The sequence below is a fragment of the Melanostigma gelatinosum genome, assembly GCF_949748355.1.
Source record: "Melanostigma gelatinosum genome assembly, chromosome: 3".
Classification (NCBI taxonomy): domain Eukaryota; kingdom Metazoa; phylum Chordata; class Actinopteri; order Perciformes; family Zoarcidae; genus Melanostigma; species Melanostigma gelatinosum.
The window spans coordinates 26,821,755-26,847,985 of record NC_136636.1 but is presented as its reverse complement, the minus strand read 5'-3'; the positions used below and the strand labels follow the sequence as shown (position 1 = coordinate 26,847,985).

The 26,231-nt window shown below is 41.9% G+C and overlaps 1 protein-coding gene across 1 annotated transcript; it reads left to right on the top strand.

Annotated features, from left to right (window-relative positions):
* Positions 1-167: 167 nt before the first annotated feature.
* Positions 168-20,035, top strand: aldh1l1 (aldehyde dehydrogenase 1 family, member L1). Its single transcript, XM_079266226.1, has 23 exons — positions 168-200; positions 1,260-1,398; positions 3,113-3,347; positions 3,423-3,588; positions 4,192-4,293; positions 5,438-5,527; positions 6,091-6,228; positions 7,749-7,874; positions 7,956-8,047; positions 8,270-8,417; positions 8,508-8,627; positions 8,933-9,060; positions 12,686-12,836; positions 12,983-13,053; positions 14,475-14,580; positions 14,871-14,958; positions 15,897-15,990; positions 16,072-16,171; positions 16,254-16,352; positions 16,754-16,919; positions 17,072-17,177; positions 17,862-18,061; positions 19,633-20,035. Exons 2-23 carry the CDS (start codon positions 1,272-1,274, stop codon positions 19,686-19,688), a joined length of 2,709 nt encoding a protein of 902 aa, XP_079122352.1. The 5' UTR covers positions 168-200; positions 1,260-1,271; the 3' UTR covers positions 19,689-20,035.
* The last annotated feature ends 6,196 nt before the right edge of the window (positions 20,036-26,231 follow it).

The window sequence follows — 26,231 nt, the reverse complement described above, 5'->3', positions numbered from 1 at the left end:
AGCGTTATTGGGCTGCCTCAAACACATTAGAAGCCGATAGGCTGCCCCCTGCAGCCTCGCGGCCCGCCCCGTCCAATCACTCTGCTTCATTTGCATGTTATGCAATGGTCCGCCTGCCCTTCTGGTCGGGGGAAGGAAATTAAAACCAAAGCCCTCCGTCCAATCGCTCTTTCAAAGCAGAGGAGCTCTGGGTCTGCAGGGTAAGGGCACATACTTCACTTGCTTTCCTCTCTTTCATAATTATTTTCACGGCTTATTTGGGCTTTTAAATGAGAGTGCAGAGTACCTATTTGGTACAAAAATGATTTGTATTTGTAATATGACACTGTTGGTGTTTGCAGCACCTGTTGAGGAAATTAAACTCCACAGTATGGCTGCACGTGACTTGATCACGTGTGTGGTGAAGATAGCGCCCGACTATTGACATGAATGACTTGAACTGTCTTTCTGGGGTGGCTGCTGTCCGTTCAATGGGCTGTCAAAGCCCGTCAACTCCTCCGGGAATTTGATTGGTCAACACCGGAGACACGAGCCACACTGAGGGATTTAATTGGTTAGCGGGACAGCCGGCCCCGCCCCTCTCTGTTCGGGGTCAACAAACGGGCAAACACTGATTGTACCACTCAAGACAGTCATGATGACTGGGCACTTTTTGATTATTCTAGATTCTAAATGATAAATATATCAGACGGTATGATACGGTACATTCTAAATTTTGGAAATGGTTGCTTGGTAGTGATCATATATTGATGTTGTTATGTACAAATATATATTTATATGACAAAATAGTTAATATAATATTTGTTATATATGTATATATACTGTGTGTGTATATATATATTGCATGTGCACAGTCTTAGTTTTTTTTTGCATGATTTATAGCATGGAACCACCATAGAGCTGATTAGTTTGCTCTATGGACCCAGTCACACAGGAAAGACTTTGACATGTTTGCGTAACGTGTGAGAGAGAGTGTGTGTGTGTGTGGGGGGGGGGGGTGACCACTGACCACTCACTTGTTTCAAAACAACCCTGAACCGCAGAGCTTTATCGTGATATAATGCCTGCACATATACAAACCGAACAGAAGCACAACACATCATGATATTCAGGATGTGAACCTCAGCCCAAGAAGCCCTCACTTGCAATATGAAATGTGTTTTGTTCTCACATAATCCATTTACTTTGATTCCTTGTACTGAATACACACACATGTTGTGTTCCTCCTGGTGTGTGTTGCCGCCTCTTTTAAAACACAGTGCGGTGTGAGGATGAAGATTGCAGTGATTGGACAGAGTCTGTTCGGCCAGGAGGTTTACAAGGAGCTGAGGAAGGACGGCCACACCATCGTAGGAGTCTTCACCATCCCTGACAAGGATGGCAAGGCTGATCCACTGGGTGAGAACTATACTGACTGACAAAGGGCTTGACTTTAGGACCGGTTAAAGTGAAATAGGAAAGATTGGGTCGGCAACATCGGAGAAACTATAAGACTGTGGTAGAACTTAAAAACTCAGTGTTGCTAACTGTTTGAAAGTAGCTGGCAGTGTTAGCTCCAAACGCTGACATCACGTCCCTCCGAAGCCATTCACCCAAAATGATCATAATTTATAATTTGTTTATGATTACAAACAACGAACATGGCTATTGTTAGCACTCACAGCTGTCAAGCTACCAGCTTGTGGAGCTGTGGAGTCAGGATGGGGCCAAATTAAATTTGAACTCTTCACACCACCAATTTTATCCCTTTGCTCCAGTTCACTAAAAAAAAAAAGATCCATCTCGCTGTCTTATCACAGTTGCACAGTCATTTGTATTGGTGTTCAAGTGCAGTGTGTCATCACCTGTGTGCTATCTTTATATCCGGCAATTCTGTTTTATTGTTGGTGAGCAGCACGGAGGCCATTAAAAACAAGCCTGGTTACTTTATATAGATTACTTATTCAGTATCTCTTTCAAACTCAAACCAGAGTTGGTGATTGCTGGAACAGTTGAAACACTAACAAAGACTTTTACTTTTACTTTAAAGCGTTTTATTTAGTTTCTAATGCAAATTAGTGTTTTTCAATAATCAGCGAGGTAATATTACAGTCTGGTGGCTTTGAGGTGCACATACTGTATATCGGCTGTTACTGTTCACATCTAACTGTCTGAATTAAGGGTTTAGAGTTGGTGATTGTTGGAACAGTAGAAAGCCTAACAAGACAGCTGATGAGTTTTACTCTGTTTCCAGTCAAACCAGACGTTTCCGTTTGAAGGAAATGTGTTTAGATTATCAGCGAGTTAAAATGACTGTTGTCCAACTGGAGTCTGGTGGCTTTGAGCAGACCATAGCAATTGTTTGTTTTGGACATGATTAGATTTAGTTATGATATATTCACCTCAACACACGTCTCACAGCATCATGAGCATCGGCGACTATATTTCCATCACTGCCAATTGGAGCCGCGGCCGATTAAGACTTGTCGTTTGTCCCGGCAATAATAGCTGATTGTAACCTTTCCCCCTGAAGACAAAAGCCAGATGTCAGTGGGTGTTCGTGGGTTTTTTGTCCAGTGGTAGAGATCCAATATGTAAGCCTGTGATTGACTGGTGACGTGTCCGGATCGTACCCCGCCTCTCGCCCAACGTCAGCTGGGATCGGCTCCAGTTTCTCTCAACCCTGTAAAGTTTCATGGATGGATGGATGAACTGTGATTGGTCAGCATGAGCTGCTTATGTTTTCCGATGGAGGTAGAGATTGTTGAGCAGACACGAAGCAAATTGATAAAGGGCTCATCCTCTCAAATGAGAATCCTATCAGAACACTCATTTGTATGAGCGTCAAACTCATTTTTACATTTTTACTCAGTTTGTGGATCTGACAATAAAAATGTAGTAAAATGTATTTCATCTCATTCATATCACATTTTTATTTTCATTATTTCAATCACTTTGGGATTCTGGACTGTTTGAATTGAGGTCTGATGGACAATAATCCATCTATTCTGACAATGAATTGATTAATCTAACAAAAAATTGAGGGATGAATAAAAAAAAAACAAAGAAAGAAACTCATGTATTAATCTTTATGGCACAATTTTAAGAGTTCGATCGTTCTTTTCTACCACAGCAACTCAGGCGGAGAAGGATGGCGTCGCCGTCTTCAAGTTCCCCCGCTGGCGTGTGAAGGGCCAGGCCATCCCGGAGGTGGTGGCTCAGTACGAGGCCACTGGCGCCGAGCTCAACGTCCTGCCCTTCTGCTCCCAGTTCATCCCCATGGAGGTCATCGACCGGCCCAAGCACGGCTCCGTCATCTACCACCCCTCCCTGCTGCCTCGCCACAGGGGAGCCTCAGCGATCAACTGGTGAGTCACGTGACGTTCATTAGGTTGGGGCCGTTGTGGGCGACAGGCTTTTTACCTGCCGTCTCTGACACACAGGACGCTGATCCATGGTGACAAAAAGGGTGGGTTCACGGTGTTCTGGGCCGATGACGGACTGGACACCGGACCAATCCTGCTGCAGAGGGAGTGTGATGTTGAACGCGATGACACCGTCAACACAATCTACAATAGATTTCTCTACCCAGAGGGGGTCAAAGGCACAGTAAGTGTGGTGATGGGACAAGGCATCATGGGTGGAGAAAACACAGGCTGAGTGAGGTGTTGTGGGCTGAGTTGGTATGAGAAAAAAACATGTTTATTGTAAAGACATTCCATTACACACTGTGGTGTAACATATTTTTATAGCAAGTGCTCTGTCTGTTTAAAGGGTACATTATTTAACATCAGAATTTGGAAAGTGTAGGAATGACAAAACAATACAGATCTATAGTAATTCAGAGTTTTGGTCTCTAGGAAAGCACTTCACAATAAGCTGTAAGTCACAAATATGGTTATATTATTATGACCTTATGAAGTTGATATAGATGAATGGTATACTTTATCATAACTCCACAGTTGGTTGATTGAGTTTATTGATTTTGTTGGACCACCGCAGTCCCTCTACAGTAGCCCAGTAGCCTTTTTGCCAGGCAATGGCCCGCGACCCACTGAAAACGGGTCCGCGACCCAAAAGTGGATCACGACCCACCAGTTGAGAATCACTGGTGTTGTGGACCCTCCTGCCCCACTTCCCCAACATAACAAACAGCAGGATGGCAAAGTCCATAAAGACAGCAGTGACTTGAACTGCATTGTCTGGTTCCAGGTGGATGCAGTGAGGCTGATCGCAGAAGGGAAGGCCCCGAGGATCACCCAGCCACAAGAGGGGGCCACATATGAGTGCATTCAGAAGAAAGACAACGCTAAGGTAATATACAATGACATCCAGACAGATCAGTTCTCTCCAGGCGACAATCTCCAGTTCTAAAAAGTGAAGCCAATGCGGAAGAGCCTTAAACTCCTCTGATTGTGTAGAAGTCTATGAGAAAATGACTCTACTTCTCTCTTGATTTATTACCTCAGTAAACATTGTAAACATGAGTTTATGTCTCAATCTCTAGTTTCAAGTCTTCTTCAATACAGCATGGTGTTCATTTACTAAATTATGGTCCATTTAGAGTCAAACAGATCATAAAGCATGGGATGCTTTAGGGCGGGGCTACTGTGATTGACAGGTCTGTATCACAGCATTGTCCGGTCTGGGAGTTGTCCGTGTTTTCGTCTTTGGACTTGAACCCTTTCACAGTTTGTTTTCACTTCATGAAAGTTAATTGTAACATTTTGGGCGCCTAAAAATGTTCAACGTTGTACAAATTGAACATTAGTCCTGCTGAGAATAACCAGTTAAGCCTGAATAGAATCAAAACTTTCAATGACCTCCTGGAAAGAGCGGAATTCAAACTACATACATTCCGATGAATGGTTTTCAAGTAAAACATTTTAGTGCTTTAAATTGGGTTGTATATTACATGTTAAGTAGGGGTGTAACGGTTCACAAAACTCACGGTTGGGTTCGGTACGATACAGTGGAGCTACGGTTCGGTACGGTTCGGTACAGTAGAAAACTATAAATGCAGAGAAATGTACTTGATTTTAAAATATATTTATTCATTACAACTAACATCATGAAGTTATTCTTTGACTTTGAACAATGATGGAACTATACCTGAGTGACTCATCTTCTGGGGTGTCTTCTTAGCAACACATCAGCATAAAAAACAAAAACTGCTCCTTAATGTTATGTAGTGTTGTTACTTACATCTTGCTTACATCTTGTATTGTTACTTACATCTTGCAAAAGAGATTTTTAATCTCAATGGGACTACCTGGTTAAATAAAGGTTTTTAAAAAAATACAAAAAAAAAATTTTAAATTCTTTTTTTTTTTAAACGTAGTCGGTTCGTCATGCGTACCGAACCGTGAGCCTTGTACCGAACGGTTCAATACAAATACGCGTACCGTTACACCCCTAATGTTAAGACATAATGACGGATTCTTCTGTTTGTTGGCAGATTGACTGGAACCAGTCTGCTGAAGCTCTCCACAACTGGATCCGAGGAAACGACAAAGTGCCTGGTGCCTGGACAGAGGTTGATGGACAGGTAACGCAGCATCTGGACCGTGTTTTTCAATGCTCAGTTAGAACAAAAACTATCTATTCTGGCATTTTCACAATTATGAATTTTGGAATCTAAACACTAAACATTTTTCTTCCTTTTTCTTATTTTTTTTGGTCACATGACAGCCGAGTCAATCGTAGGTTCCCAGTCGCATTGAGAAGCGCAGAATTTATTGTTATTTACAGGATTTGGTTAAAGTGAACGGTTTATTTTTAGGGAAATAGAATATAACATATACATATATAATAATAGAATAAAGGGGTTTAAGGTCAGATTTGGTTATTTTTCTTGACTGACGCGTTCTCCACACATGATTCGTTCAAGGACCATTGGAAATCCGGCAATAATGTAGTTTTTTACAGTTTCTGGGTTTGATAAACGGTGTTTTGTTTTTTAAGAAATACGTACCCAGAAGCTAAGAAAATAAATAGTTAGGTTGGGATTTTGGCTTCTGTCAAACAACACCCACAAGCATGTCTAATGCCAGTAGCATGTGTTGAGTTTTATAAGACATTGTCCTCACCAGAGTGTCGCTCTTTCTGTAGAAAGTGACTTTCTACGGCTCCGCTCTGGTGGATAACGGCACCGCGGCTAACGGTCAGCCCCTGGAGATCCCCGGAGCCAGCCGCCCCGGCATCGTCACCAAGACAGGCCTGGTGCTGTTTGGCAATGACAGCAAGGCGGTAAGTCAACGACGGTGTTCGCCTTCTTCTTCTATGAAGTTTACGGCAGCTTTTATCCGTAGTGTTGCGTTACTGCCATCTTCTCGAGTTAGTAGAATATGACCCCAGCGGCACCTTTTTCTTATTTTTTAGTGTATTGACATAATTTCATAAAGTAAATCCTGACCATTAATGGACGAACCTGGCGTGAGACTGACTCACTGTTTGGTTTGTTCAATCCAAACACAATGTGTTTGCCTATCTCAGCTCTGTGACTAGGCCCTGACACTGCAGAACCTGTATCATCCGTGACTAGAAAAACCTGCAGGTAGGGCTGAACCATATTGGAAATAAATTACTTTTTTTTTCCTGCGATAAACATGTAGGAAATGCAGGAATGTTCACAAGATGATGAGATGACGGCTGATGTTGAGTTTTTTCCTTTCCTGTGTTTTTCTCTTGTTCCAAGCTTATTTTCAGGATCTGGTAGAGCACTAGTGGGGCTGCTTTGGTTGTTTGGTAAATCCATCAAGAAGGATTGTGATTGGTAGTCCGCTGTGCAACTAACGGTGTATCCAGGAACCCTGAAATCGGAGTAAATGATGCTTATCGGACAGACTTCTCTTTTAGATTAGTCCTAGAAAACAGGGCTGCAGACTAACTTTTCCAAATTTCTCAGTTGGTCGTGCCATCACATGATTTGTGTTAATCTATGGGGTCAGATCAGTCTCAATAATTGCAAATGCACACAGAAAGATTCACAAATGCACACAGAAAGACTCACAAATGCACACAGAAAGATTCACAAATGCACACAGAAAGACTCACAAATGCACACAGAAAGATTCACAAATGCACACAGAAAGACTCGCAAATGCACACAGAAAGACTCACAAATGCACACAGAGACTCACAAATATATTCGATTTACAAATGCACACAGAAGGATTTACAAATACATTCCAATGCACACATAAATAAATTACGATTTATATAAATGTAAAAAAAAATCACAAATATATTTCTGCATTTGTATGTATTTCTGTGTGGATTTTTTCTATTTGTTTGTGGATTTGTATGTATTTATTTGTGGATCGCTACACATTTATTTGTGGGTTTTGAGACTGTCCTGACGTTGCTGGATTTGCAAATGCGTTTTTTTCAACATTCTTATTTTCAACCAATCACATGAGCGTAGCTCCCCCCCTCCCCACGAGGCTGCCAGCGTCACAGTTGCGCAATTTGGGGAGGCGACAGGTCAGAAGTCGAGAAAGGGCAAGCTCAAGGGCAGCGGTAGCTAGTAGAGGCACTTCCTGTTGCAAGCTGCTGTTTTGGTGCGGATTCCGCGGTAGTTTAGCCTTTATTTGTTGTTATTTGACATTATGTGACAATACATTAAGGTCCTTGAAGGTATGACTGTTGGTGGTTGTAATATAACCTGCTAATGACAGTAAGGTTTCTATCCATCTATTGTAAAGCGTATCTCTAGATGACACCTGTGTCGTCATCATGATCATGTCATGCTCTCTGTCTCTCTGCAGCTGCTGGTGAAGAATCTTCAGTTCGAGGACGGGAAGATGATCGCTGCGGCGCAGTTCTTCAGCTCGGGGAGCAGCGCCGCCGTGGAGCTCACGGAGGAGGAGAAGACCTTCGCTGAGCAGATGAGGGTGGGGCAGATGAACAAAATAGCTGTGTGTTTATCCAGTAAAAAAAAGCCCTGTTTGACTCTTGGCAATGTTTCCTCACAGGCGGTGTGGCAGAGCATTCTGTCTAATGTCAGTCACATTGAAGACTCCACTGATTTCTTCAAGTCCGGCGCTGCTTCCATGGATGTGGTCAGGTAATGAAGGGGAAGATGGATTTATCTAACTGGCGCGGTGGCCGTCGAAAATGGATTTTCCTAAACACTAGCAATTTCCATCATTTGATCAGTTCACTCGCGTGTTCACTTTACCGACGTCCCACTTCGACAGATACTTGAAGCTCTGCGACTTAATTCGTAATCGCTAAATGTCACTTAGGACCGAGAAATCCCGATGGATACGTTTTCTTTCTCCTCCAGGCTCGTGGAGGAGGTGAAGCTGCGGGCCAGTAGCTGCCAGCTGCAGAACGAGGACGTCTACATGAACTGCACCTTCCGGGATTTCATCCAGATGTGTGTGAGGAAGCTGCGAGGGGAGGACGACGAGGAGGAACTGGTCGTGGACTATGTGAGTGGCTGTTACCGGATGGTGCTTGTTCCCAATTGGCCCTCGAGAAGACCACGTGTTTACGTTCTTGATCACTGTTTGACCCCTCAGGTGGAGAAGAACACCAACAACATGACCATAAAGATGCCTCACCAGCTGTTCATTAATGGAGAGTTTGTCGATGCAGAGGGAGGGAAGACGTACAAGACCATCAACCCCACTGACGGCTTGGTACGAGACGGACAAAATGAACGCGGTTATAAACTATTTCTTTGTATTTTCAAGGCCAAATTAAAGTTGTTGTTTTTTGTTTCTGGTGTTGGTGGCTGCAGCTGTTTATAGGTTGCTAGGTTACGGGTATTAGCAAATGAAATTTGATTAGATATTAGCGCTCGTTAGAACAATATTAAGCGCAAATGATTTTGACGTAATGCAGGTTTTACAGATTTTAAACTCTCCAACAGCAGTTTTCAAATTGTACCAGTGTCCTCCCTGCTGGCTTTGTGATTTGACGTCCCGCGTCCGTTGCCCCGCAGGCCATCTGTGACGTGTCTCTGGCCCAGATAAGTGACGTGGACAAGGCAGTGGCTGCTGCCAAGGAAGCCTTTGAAGAGGGAGAGTGGGGCAAGATGAACCCCAGAGACAGAGGCCGACTGATCTACAAGTCAGTGCTCTTGTTTTGTTTATTACTAAACTTAACTCTTTAAGGCAGGGGTTTTCAATTAATGGAGAGGTCCAGTTCGAGAAAAATTCCAAGAAATGTAGCAACGTGCCTTCAACACCAGTGAAGAAGACTGCTAGCTAGCAACAGGCAGAAACCTCCAGTTCTGAAGAGTGAAGCCAATGCTCAAGTGTCTTAAACCTGCATTCGTTGTACAGAGTTGTACAGAGCGGTAAGAAGAGAGGTGGCGGGATTGCAGTGTATGTGAACGAGAGGTGGTGCAATCCCGAGCATGTGTGTGTGAAGGAACGCTTCTGCAGCCCGGACATTGAACTGTTGGCCGTGGGGATGCGTCCATATTATTTGCAGAGGGAGTTCACGTCCGCCATTGTTGTGGCTGTGTACGTCCCCCCCCCCCATCAGCTGACGCTGAGGCAGCAGTGGACACCATCCACTCCACTGTATCTGGACTGCAGATTCAACATCCTGGTGCGTTTTTGACTATTATGGGAGACTTGAATCACACCAATCTGGATAAAGCCCTGCCAACTTTCCACCAGTATGTTGACTGCCCCACTCGGAACAATAAAACTCTGGACCTACTGTATGCTAATGCTAAGGATGCATACAGTGCCACTGCCCTTCCCCCCCCCTTGGCAGGTCCGATCACAACCTGATCCTGTTGACACCCAGGTATGTTCCTCTGGTGCAGAGGCTGCCTGTGACCACCAGGGCTGTGAGGAGGTGGTCTCAGGTGGCTATCGACGCCCTGCAGGACTGCTTTGAGTCTACGGAGTGGGATGTGCTTTGTGGACCACATGGGGAGGACCTCAACAGCATGACAGACTGTATCACTGAATACATTAAATTCTGCGAACAGACCGCCATTCCATCCCGGACTGTACGCTGCTTTCCCAACAATAAACCATGGATTACCAGTGACCTGAAAGTTCTTCTTAACAAGAAGAAAGCAGCTTTCAGGTCTGGGGACAGGGACGAGCTCAGGAGAGTCCAGCGTGACCTGAGGGTGAAGCTCAGGGAGTGCAAGGACACCTACAGGAGGAAGTTGGAGGCCAAACTCCAGCAGAACAACGTGAAGGAGGTGTGGTCAGGGATGAAGCAGATCACCGGCTTCAAGGTTGGAGGCAGACAACCAGGGGGCTCCCTGGTGAGGGCCAATGAGCTAAACTGTCACTTCAATAGGTTTAGCTCTGAGCCCTCATCTGTCTCCTCCACACACCACACCTCCCAAACACCTCCCCCTCTGTCCCCCCTGGTGAGCTGCATGGACTCAGAGCTCTCCACTTCTAAGGGCTCTGCCACCACCAACACTATGACCCCCCCTCCCCCCCCCCCCTCTCTGTGACGACTGGCCAGGTGAGAAGACAGCTGGAGCGACTCCACCAAGGCAAGGCTGCTGGACCTGATGGCATCAGCCCCAGGGTCCTGAAGACCTGCACCATCCAGCTGTCTAATGTCCTTCAACACCTCTTCAACCTGAGCCTGAAGCAGGAGGAAGTCCCGGTGCTGGGGAAGACGTCGTGCCTGGTTCCTGAACCAAAGAAGATGACACCATCTGGCCTCAATGACTACCGACCAGTTGCCCTCACATCACATGTGATGAAGGTGCTGGAGAGGCTGGTCTTGGCCCGCCTCCGGCCGCAGGTGAAATCCTCACTGGACCCTCTGCAGTTTGCATACCAGCCGCATGTGGGGGTGGACGATGCCATCATCTACCTGCTGCAACGAGCTCAGTCGCACCTGGGTGGAACCGGTGGCTCTGTGAGAATCACTTTCTTTGATTTCTCCAGTGCATTTAACACCATCCAACCAGTGCTGCTGAGTGAGAAGCTGCGGGTGGTGGGGGTTAACGCATCCACCGTCTCCTGGATCACTGACTACCTCACGGGCAGACCACAGTTTGTCCGACTGGGCCGTGTGCTGTCTGATACGGTGGTCAGTGATACTGGAGCCCCACAGGGAACTGTTCTGTCTCCCTTCCTGTTCACCTTGTACACCACTGACTTCCAGTACAACTGTGTGTCATGCATCTGCAGAAGTTCTCTGATGACTCTGCAGTGGTCGGTGTATAAGGGACGGACGGGAGGAGGAGTACAGGGCAGTAGTGGAGGACTTTGTGGAGTGGGCCGGTAGAAATCACCTGCGTCTGAACGTGACCAAGACCAGAGAGATGGTGGTCGACTTCAGGAGGAAGACGACGTCTCCACAACCGCTGAGAGTTCTGGGAGAGGATGTGGACATGGTGGAGGAGTACAAGTACCTGGGTGTCTCCATCGACTGCAGACTGAACTGGAAGAACAACATCAACGCTGTGTACAAGAAGGGGAAGAGTCGACTCTTCTTCTTGAGGAAACTTCGATCCTTCAACGTGTGCAGCAAGATGCTGGAGATGTTCTATCAGTCTGTTGTGACCAGTGCACTGTACTTCTGTAGTCTGCTGGGGGAGCAGCATTGGAGCCGGAGACACCAACAGACTGAACAAACTAGTTAAGAAGGCCGGCTCCATCATTGGCTGCAGACAAGACAATCTGGAAGAGGTGGTGGAGAGGACACTGAAGAAACTATTATCCACATTGGATAACCCGGACCACCCTCTCCACCACCTCCTGCAGGGACAGAGGAGCACTTTCTCCAACAGACTGATCCAGCTCCGCTGTCACAAGGACAGATTCAGAAAAACATTCCTGCCCACTGCCATTAGACTTTATAATGAAACACCTCGGGCCAGATCGTCGTCCTTCACATGACTACAACGCTACACGGCTGTTGCTTGTTGTTGGTGATCCTGGCTCTACTGTCCAGGTTGTTTAGTTTAGTTTACTAGTTGCTCATTTTATTTAATTAATACCACTATATTCATGGTATATACTGTGCATTTCTATTTCTATTCTATTCTAGCTTATTTTTAATTTTTTATAAATCTATTCCTTCAATTCAATATCTGCTCTGGTATTTTATTGTACTGTAGATATTGTGCATTCCATATGTTATATTTTACTCTGTAAATTGCTGCTGCTACAAATGAATTTCCCCCTGGGGATAAATAAAGTTTACATCTATCTATCTATCTCTATTCTCTCTAATGTCCATCAGGGGGTGACTCCTCTGGTTGTATAGAAATTACTCTACTTCACTCTTGATTTAAAACATGAGTTTTTGGTCTCAATCACAAGTTTGAATTCTTCAATACAGCATGATGTTCATTTAGTACCTTGTGGTCCATTTACCGTTAGGGCAGGGCTATGTTGTGATTGACAGGTCACTACCAGAGCCGTATACGGCGTCTCTACGTCACCCTTCTGCATTCCAAATATGGTCACTTCCGTTCACTGGTTGCAAAAAGTCTAGATGGCGAGGGCCAAAACTGAGCCCACAAACCAATGTGTGACATCACGACAACATCGTCCGCCATGTAAACAATGCAGGTTTCAAAGTATTCAAAAAGAAACTCGCTGTGCAAAATGTTTCATGAGGAAAGAAATGCATTTAACGTGTTCGTTAAATCTCAGTGATTCAACAATCAAATGTAAAGATTTTATTATTTTCTTTGCAAATATATTCAGTAAAAAGAAAATGCTGGTGACCTTCCCCCCCACACCCCCCACAGGCTGGCTGACCTGATGGAGGAGCACCAGGAGGAGCTGGCCACCATCGAAGCCATCGACTCCGGGGCTGTCTACACTCTGGCCCTGAAGACTCACGTGGGTATGTCCATCCAGACCTTCCGCTACTTCGCTGGCTGGTGTGACAAGATCCAAGTAAGACCGCCGCTTTTAATGTCACTCGTGAAATGAGATCAAACTCACCGTGAACATGTAAAGCCACCAAATGATCGTCGTGTATGGCCTGCCAGCAATGTGATGTTGAGAAATATATTGAAATAAATGATGTCCTCTTGTCACAGGGCAGCACCATTCCCATCAACCAGGCCAGGCCCAATCGTAACCTCACCTTCACCAAGAAGGAGCCAATAGGGTGAGAGAGTGTATTTAGCATATCTGCATCATCACACACACACACACCTACACACACACACATACATATATACATATATATATATATATATATATATATATATATATATATATATATATATATATATATATATATATATATATATATATATGTATATATATATATATATGTATATATATATATATATATATATATGTATGTATATATATATATATATGTATATATATATATATATATATATATATATATATATATATATATATATATATATATATATATATATATACATATATATATATATATACATACATATATATATATATATATATATATATATATATATACATACATATATATATATATATATATATATATACATACATATATACATATATATATATATATATATATATATATATATATATGTATATATATATATATATATATATACACATATGTATATATATATATACATATATATATATATATACATACATATATATATATATATATATATATACATACATATATACATATATATATATATATATATATATATATATATATATATATATATATATATATATATATATATATATATATGTATATATATATATATATATATATATGTATGTATATATATATATATATGTATATATATATATACATATGTGTATATATATATATATATATATATACATATATATATATATATATATATATATACATATATATATATATATACACATATGTATATATATATATATATATATACACATATGTATATATATATATACATATATATATATATACATACATATATATATATATATATATATATACATACATATATACATATATATATATATATATATATATATATATATATATATATATATATATATATATATATATATATGTATATATATATATATATGTATATATATATATATATATATATATGTATATATATATATATATATATATATGTATGTATATATATATATATATGTATATATATATATACATATGTGTATATATATATACATATGTGTATATATATATATACATATGTGTATATATATATACATATGTGTATATATATATATATATATATATGTATATATATACATATGTGTATATATATATATATATATATATATATATATATATATATATATATATACATATATATATATATATATATATATGTATATATATATATATATATATATATATATATATGTATATATATATATACACACACACACACACACACACACACACACACACACACACACACTACCTGAAAAACTTTAGTTTGCTGTAAAACAGTAACTCAGAAGCAAAACGAGTCCATTCAGCACCTGAGTTAAAGGTGTTGCTTTGAATGCGGACCTCTTCCCTTTCGTGCCTCTCAGGGTGTGTGCCATCGTGATTCCCTGGAACTACCCGCTGATGATGCTGGCGTGGAAGACAGCAGCCTGCCTGACGGCCGGAAACACCGTGGTCCTCAAACCCGCTCAGGTCAGCCTCCACAGTGGCAGCCAGGCTCCGACCACACAGGGCTCTACGTAGAATAGATGGTAGAGAGTCTGCAGCCATGCTAGCAGCTCCACTAGGCTCTACGTAGGCACAGCAGTGCTTTGAGCTAAATGCTAACATGCTGTTGTTAAACAGGTGTAATGTTTGCCACGTCTTATTTTGGCATGCTTTTAGCGGCTAAGGCCGGTGGGAATGTCTTTTTCGTTTTGCAGGTATTTGGTCATAAACTACATTTTGACCTGCAGCAGTCTTGAGCAGTCTTTTGTTCCCAGGTGACTCCACTGACAGCGCTGAAGTTCGCTGAGTTGGCGGCGAGGGCAGGACTGCCCAAAGGAGTGATTAACATTCTGCCTGGATCAGGTAGGAACAGACACCGTCAGGGATGATTATTGGGATGAAAAACCGGACAAAACAAAAACAGCAGCGCGCTCCTGTAGTGCTTTTTCTTTTATTGAGGACAGTAAACAGCAGCAACACAACTGTTCTCTGGGCAATATGGCCGACATTGTAACATCAAAAACATGAGTCTGAAGTTAAAGTTCGGCCACTAGATGTCGCAGTCTCCCTCCCCCGCTACGTTGCATTCACTTCTCAACAAGTGGTTTCCAGTTATGTGCATAGGAGTGTGCATCTTTACTTATGGTACGTATTTTGTTGTGTATACAGGGGTTTTCTCCACCAACTTCTAAATCACCTCTGATGTCCCTCTTCAATATACATTGTAAAAATGTTCTAACTGTCTACATAAACGTTTTTCCAATATAACTATTAAATTGTAACTTTTTTTGACGATGTGGACAAGTTTTGAAATTGGTCCAGTGTTGAAGGAGAACGCTGCAGACTGCAGCCACTAAAGCAATCGCTCGAGCAACTCCTCACCGTCTATGTACGTCCACTAAAGGTGCTCCGATTGTTATTAGAAAGAAAACATGATGGAAAGAAGCCTACAGAGAAATAAAACCTTTTCTTATTGTGTCGCTCAGAGAAGTCTCGTTCTTAAATCCCACGTCACATCCACATTTTCTAAATCGGCTAAATATTCAGCCATGACATTGAAAATCTTTAAATAACACGAAGCTATTCTTTCTGTTCTCTAACAAAACAAACTCTGACAACACAAACACTCTTCTCTCCAACTGCAGCATTCTCCTTGAATACTGGACTCAATTTTAATTATTGCTGTCCCCATTAGTCCCCATTAGACAAACGAAACATGAGGGATGGGGTCCATTTTGAAAAACAACGAAGTTACCCTTTAATAATGAAGCTAAACTGTTGTTATTAACCTCCTCTTCCAGGTGCTGTGGTGGGTCAACGTCTGTCCGACCACCCTGACGTCCGTAAACTGGGCTTCACTGGCTCCACTGAAATTGGTAAACATATCATGAAGAGGTGAGAGGCAAAGTAGCTTTTTACAAAACCTGTCAAACTAAACGTAACATCACCGCTCATCGCATCTGCGTCCTCCTGCAGCTGCGCAGTCAGCAACGTGAAGAAGGTTTCTCTGGAGCTGGGAGGAAAATCCCCTCTCATCATCTTCGCTGACTGTGACATGGACAAGACCGTTCGCATGGTAAGTTCATTCACGGGAGCGTGTTGTTTGGCATTTTGCACACGTTTAAATAGTTGCGGAGGTAAAACACTGTGTATTTCAGGGCATGAGCTCAGTGTTCTTCAACAAGGGAGAGAACTGCATCGCGGCTGGCAGACTGTTTGTGGAAGAAACCATCCATGACCAGTTTGTGAAAAGAGTGGTACGTGTCCTTTGATCTCACACTGGCTGATGTTTCTCTATTTCTTCTGAACAACTCGAGGCATTGTGCTTATTTCTGATCTGGATCTCAGAGTATTTGAATATTTCATTTGCAGTTGAATCCGGCTCCTGAGATCGAATTGTCAGTCTGCTCTTCAGAGTCAGCCCTAGTTTGTATGCTGCCTGTAAATGCTGATTAGAAGGGGTAACCTAAGACATACGTGTCCTTTTGCGTCCCTTGCCGGTCAAGTCACTTTATGAAATCGATTTGTTTAACTTTAGAGGTTATTTCCATTCTCAAGCTTGGAGGACAGGATGCTCAATACTGAAATGAGAGATCAAGAGTGTATATGTATATGTATATATATATATATATATTTTCGTGGTTGTCATTTCTCTCAGATTGATGAGATCAAGAAGATGAAGATTGGTGATCCGCTGGACCGCTCCACAGACCACGGCCCTCAGAACCACAAAGCCCACCTGGACAAACTGGTGGAGTACTGTCAGACCGGCATCAAGGAGGGAGCCACTCTGATCTGTGGTGGCAAACAGGTGCAGCGGCCAGGTGAGGCATTGCTGTCTGCACTGCAGCTCGATGATGTAGTGAGTCTAAGATAACCAGTCCGTGTGGTCCACTTCTGATGTGACGATGGCGATGCAGATTGGCTTATTCCATAATCATTTTCACATCTAGGTCTGTATTGTGCCGTCTTGCAGGTTTTTTCTTCGAGCCCACGCTGTTCGTTGATGTGCAGGACCACATGTACATCGCTATCGAGGAGTCGTTCGGCCCCGTCATGATCCTCTCCAAGTTCAAGAGCGGGTGAGGCTAATTGGAGACCACTTACTGACTCGTATCCCGATATTGTCACATTTACCACAGCTCAGAAAACGTTCACAATTCAACTCGTTGTCACTCCCAACTCGTCAAATACCAACAATCGATCAGTGGCCTGGGCGTCTGATACCGAGGCGTCCTTTAGTGTTTGTATGAGACGCACCGTGCTTTCAACTAGCTCCAATGTAAACCCATCTGCGTCAGCATAGCATAGCATAGCAAAGAGAAAGTCAGCATCGAGCGGGTTTGAGGGGTTGGATGGATCAAACAAACAGGACTTTTTGTCTTGTGGTAAACCAAGTCAAATTTAACCTATTTAACCTTCGATTTGTTATGTAACTTCCAAACTTTAGTAACGCCAGTTATGTAACAAACAAAGTTATTTTTAGGTAAGAAACGCAGTTCTTTAACCCAAACCACAATGTTTTTCTAAGCCTAACAAGTATTTTTGTTGCCTAAACCTAATCAAGTACTTTTGTTGCGTAAGTAAACCTATGTTGGAAGTTGACTTTGAAAAGACACTATGCAGGAAACTGACACATCATCCCTGACACGTACAAAACTGACGCTAGATCATCTGGCCACTGACCAAGCTGCGATAATTGGCGAGTTGGGAGTGAGAATGTGTTGCACATGATCAAATCTTTCCTCTCTGTCTACCTGCCTCAGCGAGGTGGACGATGTCCTGAGAAGGGCCAACGCGACAGAGTACGGCCTGGCGTCGGGTGTTTTCACGCGGGACATCAGCAAAGCTCTGTACGTCAGTGAAAAACTCAACGCCGGCACGGTTTTTGTCAACACCTACAACAAGACTGATGTGGCCTCACCTTTCGGAGGCTTCAAACAATCTGGCTTTGGCAAAGACCTGGGTAAGAAAAACTGCTGCTGTTACCAAGTAGCTGTAGTTCTTTTATTCATGTGCTGTAATATCATTAGCACTGCAGTTAAAGTAAAGGAAATAAAGATACATTTAGGCCAGGGTTGCAGTAACACTTGCAATAGTTTGACATTTTGGGATAGCCGCTAACATTAGGAGTTTGATAACGTCTGCATGCTAAATGTCTAGCTGATTATCCTATCTTAGCATAAAGACTGGTGACAGGGAAACATTTAGCCTGGCTTTGTTCCAATGTAACAAAATCTTTCACTGATAAACACGTTATATGTTGTTTGCTTAATGCTATTCTGCGCATGTGGCTGTCTGTACCAGCTCAGCCGCTAGCAGCTAACTAGCTCTCCTCCTGTTCACATAAAGGGCTCTGTTCAGTTTGTCATTAGCTAAGCGATGGTTTGCCTTAACTACGCCTGCACATTAAGAGAGGAACCATTTGTATTGCGTAACGGAGTCCAAACTGAAGCAGCAGTTGATGACGTGCGGCCCCTACCGGTCAGCAGTCAGTAAGAGTATAGAACAGTCAATTAAATATGTTGTCAATAAAACATGTTTTCCAAAAGTGTTAATCACTGGAACATGAGAGGTCCGTCAGCAAAATGAGCACGGAAAATATTCGACGATGGGTCCAGTAGTATGCGAGATTAGCTGTGGACAGACAAACGGACACCGAGATGCACACACACGATCGAATACATAATCTCCTGGCGGACATAATGATAGCGCGTTTAGTTCTCTTTTAAGTACCTTAGGCCTACATGCGTCTTCATTAACAGTCTTAGTTTCATTTTGTATTGTAAGTTCTAACTTCTCTCAGCTCCTGAATGTCTGTTTTTACCGATTGTAACTGTGATGCCGGTTGATCCTACTTATTTGCTCATTATTTAAATTCAATAAAACCAACAAAGCATCTGAGCTCCACTCTATTCTGGGATAGATCACATCCTGTACACCAGATATTTTCCAAGGGACAAGAAATATAAAGCGTTTCTATTTTACCGGCTATACATTACAATACAACACTACTGTGTTTTGGCTATATAACTGTATTTTTCGAATTCATATCTACACCAAATCTCAATATTTCCTTGCTGCTGGTGTTCTGAAGCTCAGCAGTTAACAAGGAAACAGGTAGATGTGTAAACGCCTTGAAGAAGAGACTAACGGATGTCTTGGTAGCCATCTTTTACAACCAACTGTGTACTTATTTCTTGGCTTCCTCTACAACCGTCCCCAGTGGAAGCTCCACTGATTGTGTTGTCTGACAGCTCCCTTTCCCTCACCACATGGCTCGGCATCCTGTTTGTCATGCACACTATTGAGCTGTTGTCTCTTCAAAGCGTGAACTGTGCGTAAAAGGTTAACTGGTTGTGTGCATATATTTAGCATTGGTATCTGGATAACACATACTAACAGTGGAGACATGTTTCAGATTACGATATCAGATATTGACCACACGTTGATACATTTTAATGCACACATACATGTTCCTACCACAGTGTTGATTAATATCCATACTTACAGTCGGTGTCTCTGTCTCTCCGACAGGACAAGAGGCTCTCAACGAATACCTGAAGACGAAGGTGGTCACCATCGAGTATTAGGTGAAATCACAGGAGGAAGAGGAGGCGAGACAGCAGCTGCAGCCTGAGGCACGGACATGTGTGGACACTGACGGAGCGGAGACATGCAGAGGGATGGACAGGGTCATGTGGACGACGGACTAATCAATGAAATCAACTTTTAGTTTCTCATTAGTCACTACTGACCAATAATACTGTATGTGCCTGAACATGTTAAATGAGTCTAACACCGAGCCATGTTGTAGAAAGTGTTGTCCGGAACTATGCAAATGAGGACGTGACCTCTGAGACTGTTTTGTAATCAATGAGATTGAGTTACATGTTTCACAGATTGCATTCATTTCTAATATGGCTTACATTAGGTCAGAAAAGTCTAAAGAAATGTAACATTTCTAATAAGAATGTTTTTGGTTGTCAATAAAAACTGCTGAGCACCATCACTGCTGTGTCCCTCTTTATTCATCTCTGCTTAACTTCATGATGCAGTTGAATTTAGATAAAACCCCACCAGTGTTGCCCAGTAACATAAGCAGCATGTACGCATGTTCATACAAACCCAGGGTTCCCATGCATCCTGGAAAACCTGGAAAAGAGTTGACCAGTTTCCCAGTCATTGAAAACACGTACATGAAAACGGCCGATTCAGTGTCGGCCCTTACAAGCTTTAATACAGGAACAGACAGAAGTTATGAGGAGCTGCTGAGGAATCTTGTTCATTAACTCCAGAACGGTTCGACAACAAAACATCTGGTTCATGTGGATTGACATGAGAGACGGTAATAGAAAGAGGTTGGCTGACAGTGGCTTCTCTCTCAACTTAGGGTCCAGAAATCACCACCCGAGACTGAAGTGACCGGTCAAATCACAAATAGTCCGGTAGATCCAGATGGAAAACTTTATTGCTGAGCTTGTCTTGACAGGGTGTACAGAAATACCTTTGTAGTTTGTATTTGTAAGAAAGTGTGTACGTGGTTTAGGTCAATGGACGCATGCAATGGTCAAACAAAGGCAGCAACACCCGTTTTAGCTTCATTTGCCGAACTACTGGAATGACAAGCAAAAGAAAACAGGAAGATCATAATATTCATTAAGTCATAATATTCATTATGACAAATAAGCAAAGATAAAAACAATTAAAAAATGATGAATATGACGGTTGATGGGCAGATGGGAGTTTGTCAGTGTTGGGGAAGTTGTGGATGGTTGTTTACAAGTTTTTACTGTTAGTATTGGTAGTAATCATAACCGAGAAAACATGCAAAAGAAGAATATGAGTCCTGTGTTACACAGCGCATTATAACGACCTTAACTTTATTCAGTTATTCAGAGAGAGAGAGAACTGCTCCAACTGTCACAACAGATTATTATTTCTACGCTTCTGAAATGGAATAATGTGTTATAAACATCAATTGTACGTTATAGCATAACTTTATGAGTTTTAAGTAAAGTATAACATCCGTGCTGCATATGATCAAGTTTAAGAAATACGGCACAAAATGAGCAGGTCAGTTTTGCCCAGTGCCCGTCTTGAATCCTTTGACAACGCGAGCCAAACGCAGTAAACACAGTGCCATCTGACCACGATGACTCGCCAGAATGGAGAGCAAAGGGCCATTTATTACCAGCTGTCTTTTTTTTCCTTTGTCAGTTTAAACTGTGTGATTATGTAATATTCATTAATGGTCCACGTACCGACCTCTGATTGGTCAGTGTGTATTTGAAGAAAAGGAATTCAATCACACGTTGCTGAGGGAGCAGAGGGGCAGAAAACGGTCAGAAGGCAATTCATTGGTGATATTTTGTCTTCAACAAATAAATGTTGGAAAACAATCACTTGAGTCGTCTTGTTCCATGACCCACAACTGTTACATATGTACCAGATGGAAGTTAACTGAAGATAGGAGTAATGATATTCTATTTTATTAGTTTAAGGGCTTTTACCCACCAAGTCGCAGCGTAACCGGATGTTCCTCGTAGAACCTGTCTGAATGGACTTTTATCGGTTCACCTTTTTTCTGGATGTTTTTCCTCTGACTCATCTCCCGACTCAAAACCACACCCATGATGCATTGCTGGTGGAATCCAGGGAACTGCCATTACATGTGAGGAGAACTGAGTCAGCACTATCACACTGGATTAGTATTCAGGGTGGACTTAAGGGAAATACAGCATCGACTGTCCTGTACAATGTTGGGAGTACTCAACATTCTCTGGGAAAAGCTTTGGATGGGACGTTAACAGGAAAGTGAAACAGTTCAAATTAGATACCATACAACATAGTCCAGCATATTAGTAGCAACATTGCTATTCTAATTCTATAAATATTATTACAGATGGATCTAAACACTCAGACAATAATCATGTAGGAGTGGGCATATACATTCCAGAATTCAACAAAGGAATTGTTAAAAGCACTGAAAACAGGTTATCAGTGTACACAGCCGAACTGACAGCAGTCATCATCAGTCTTCAGTGGGTGGAGGAGGTCAAACCAATGAAAGTAGTTTTGTGTTCACATTCTGCAGCTGCAATACAAAGTATACAATCCGGTCAAACAGTACGAGTGGATCTTTTAACTGAAGTTTATACATCATTATTGAACTCACAACATTTAGGAATAGATGTACATCTCTGTTGGGCATCGGCTCACGTTGGAATAGAGGGAAATGAGGTTGCAGATAAACTTGAGAAAAGAGCGTCAAACAAAAATGATATTTTAGAAATTTGTTTTGGGAGGTCAGAAGCAAAATCAGTAATACAGCACGGAAGTATTACATATTGGCAGGAAATTTTGAATAATGACAATAAGGGTAGAAATTACAACAAAATGCAGACGTCAGTCAGAGTGAGAAGTGATGGAAGTAAAAGTAGAAAAGAAGATGTTACTTTCAGATTAAGGTTTGGACATACAGGACTCAATGACACGTTATACACATCATGAAAAAGACAGAGTGGGATAAATGTGAGATATGCAACAGTAAGGAAACTGCTGAACATGTGCTGATAGAGTGGAGGAAGTTCAGGGTGGAAAGAGAAAGACTGAAGAACAGAGTGGTTGATACAGGAAGGGAGTGGAGCATCAAAGGACCGTTAGAAATAGAGGATAAACAAGTTCAGCTTAAAAGGGCTTTATTTAATATTTTGAATGGAACGGGTTCAATATACAGAATATAACTTCTATATGAAGTTTATTATTTTATTTTATTTATAAATAACATTATTATTGTGTTTAAATGATAACTGTCATTAAGTCATGATGTTACACACTCCGGTCCAGTAGGTGGCGCCTTAAACGTTGGTTTGTAGTCCGCCATTAAAGTGAAAGAAGAAGAAGAAGAAGGAGAAGAAGAAGAAAGAGGAGAGGAAGACGAAGAGGACTCATCTCATGGTAGCCTATAAAGCTATTGAAGTTAGCTTATCATGCTACCTGGAAACAGACGGACTGGACCGGAAGTGACCAACACAACGCGAGTCAGAGCTTAATGAGAGTAAACGGTGTTTTTAACGGAGTTCGTCTGGAGGGAAACTTTCTGTGGTTTTGTGAAAATGTCTAAAGTAGAGATGCTGAGATCTCTCGTTAACCGGCGACTAACTGCGGCTGATGAAGAGATATTTGGTCTGTTTGAAAGAACGATAGCAGAGTACGAGGAGGAACTCTCGTTCAAAAGAGGAGAATAAGCGACAGCGGGAACTTCTGGACGCTGTTTTCAACCCGGAATTCCGGATACAAAGAGCACGTGGGTTCACTTTTTATTTATTCTCTCAGTTCTCAAACACTGTTCATGCTCCGGCTGATACATTTTAATGTAGTTTGGAGTCAGACTGTTGCAATAAATGTTTCTTCTCCTGATTTCATATTTGCAAATGTGTCGCTTTTTGGCGAAATAGGCCGTTTTGAATCAAAATATAGTGTGTATCCGTCGTTTTTCTTTTTTTGGGGGGGGGGGGGGGGTTAACTGGCCAACCAGCGTTTCTCAGATTGGAGTGAGACAAGGAGAACAGGTGATGTTGTGATCTTCGCAATAAAACATATTTGATGCTGCGTGTCGAGTCTTGGCCAATCGGCGTTAAGATGTCTACACAGTCTTCATTTCCCTCCGTTAAAGTTTAAGTTCAGACTTGCTGGGTTAAGTTAACGTCCACTGCATGCGGAAATTTGTCGCGATTTAGGAGGAAAAAGCGTAACTTGATGAAACATGAAGCCCCCTCCGTGTTCCGGTTCAGTCCACGCGGTCACGCATTAACGTTAAAACGAAACACCGGCGGTTCTGGTTGCAGTTTTTTTTTATTACTCAAAGTACAATGAGGCGATTTCGTGGTGATAATAACTTGAAACATGAGGCCCAGATACTGATGAGATGATGTGGTCAAAGAGCTTCACGAAGAGGATGTTGTGTGTGACGCAGGGCTGGGATGTGAGTGGAGCTGGGCTGGATAAAGGTGGAGGTCCAAACAGACGTGAAGAGAGAGAGCAGTACACCTTCCCGCTGTCGCAGTATTCTAAATACATTGATAAGGCAGGGTATGCTAACTGCGGCCTCTGCTCCAATGAGATGAAGTACAGCAACAAGGGCTCACGTGCCCTCTCATCACACTGCCAGACACTGTTTACTGCAGGGGTGTCCAAACTTTTTTCAAAGAGGGCCAAATTTGATAATGTGAAAATGCCGAAGGGCCAACAGTCCCTGCTGACATTATTTTAAACAATACAAGTAGCCTACACATACATTGTTCTTTTATCATTTTATTTTCAATGACAGCAAATAGCAATGTAACCAAATGTAAGCATTCATGTGTGAACACATCTCAACAACTATTCTGCCTTTCTTTCACATCTTGAAAGTCAGATAACAAAGAACAAGCCATCTAAAAGCTAATTACATAGGAACCGATCAATATTCTCACCTCAAGACAATCTTAAATATGACTTAGTGAGGGTGATGAAAAGTTGTCTAACATTTAAATTCAACACACATGAAACAGGCTCACGAAAAAAATCAAGTTGTGTCTTCGTATCTGATGATAGCTCTTCAGTGTTACGAGCCAGGCAAACATTAGCAAACTCTGTCTTCTTCTCGGGGCAAATGTTTTCTGCTATTTTCATAACACAGTCTTTGTAAACTCACATTCCGTAAAAGGTTTGTCATGTTTAGCAATTACCACGGCCACTCCGCAGCTTACTTTGATGATGTTTTCATGTGAAAGGGACCGCTGCTGTGTGGCCAAGTTATCGTGGAGTTGCTTCACTTTTCTACCACGGATGCTCTCTGATAGCTTGTTGTAGCATTAGCACGTTTGGTCTCGTAGTGTCTTTACATTATATTCCTTAAACAAGGCAACAGTCTCATGACAAATTAGGGAGACACAGTTGTTCCGGTTTGAAGTGAAAAAGATATTGCGATCTCCACCTCTCCTGGAAGCGGCGGCCCTCATTATCGACTTTCCTTTTTTTACTTGCCGTAGCCATGACAGTTCAAGGGTCAGAGCCAATTTCAAACAGCCAGACAGTTACAGAGTGGTGCTGCCACCATGAGGTAAAAATAGGAATTGCATGTTGAATTTGTATGATTTATTCATTCCGTTTTGACTGTGCTAGCGGACCATAAATAATGCATTCACATGAACCGTGATTGGCCCGCGGGCCGGACTTTGGACATGCCTGGTTTACTGTAATGACCACAGCAAGTGTACTTCCGGTCCCAATAGTCTCATGCAGTTGCTCCCAAAGGCCCTGAAGTAATGCGAGAGTGTGTTAAGGAGCCTGTACCGGCATAATTTAAAAAACATTAACTGAATTGAATGCATATTAATTGTAAATAGAAGATGGGCCACAATACTAACAGCTTTACAGTAGCAGTGGAAGTTAATAGTTAGCCATACAGTAACAGGGTACTATGGAAACTAATCACTTTATTTTGTATCGGCGATGGTTCTCGCTACTCTTGCTATCTTTGTTTTTATGACTAAAACTCAATGGATTTTGTCGAAATAAAGGTTAATAATATTGATGAAAAAATATAGCTAACTAGCCAGCTGTTCAACTAGAGCTGAAATACTGATTAATAACTGAATCATAAATTCATTTATTTTTTGCTCAAAGTAAATGTCTTATTTAATTTTCTTCTCAGAGTACACCAGAATGATACATTTTAAAGACCGTATTTAAAATAAAATTCTCCCGGGGAACACCCCCCCCCCCCTTTTTTTTGGGCTCTTATGAGTTTGCAGGTATGCTGATTTGTTCTCTCAGCCTCTAGATGACGGGAAATATTTCAACTTAAAGTACAAGTTTGTTCTCTTTGATAACACCACATGGATTTGGCAGCTTAAAATGGTTCATATGGTCATGGTCACTGTTGTGAATGAAACTCATGTTGAGGAGAAAACTCAGGTGAACAGACTTAGGTCGAGGCGTTTAGCTCAATTCAAGCAATAAGGTTTATTTGTGACAGAAGTATTATGTCCAGCAGTTAAACGTGCACGGACCTAAAAAGTTCACTCTGTAGGAGTGAATGAAAAGCTAAAAAGGCGCTTAGACAGAGTGCGCATGCGTTCATATATTAG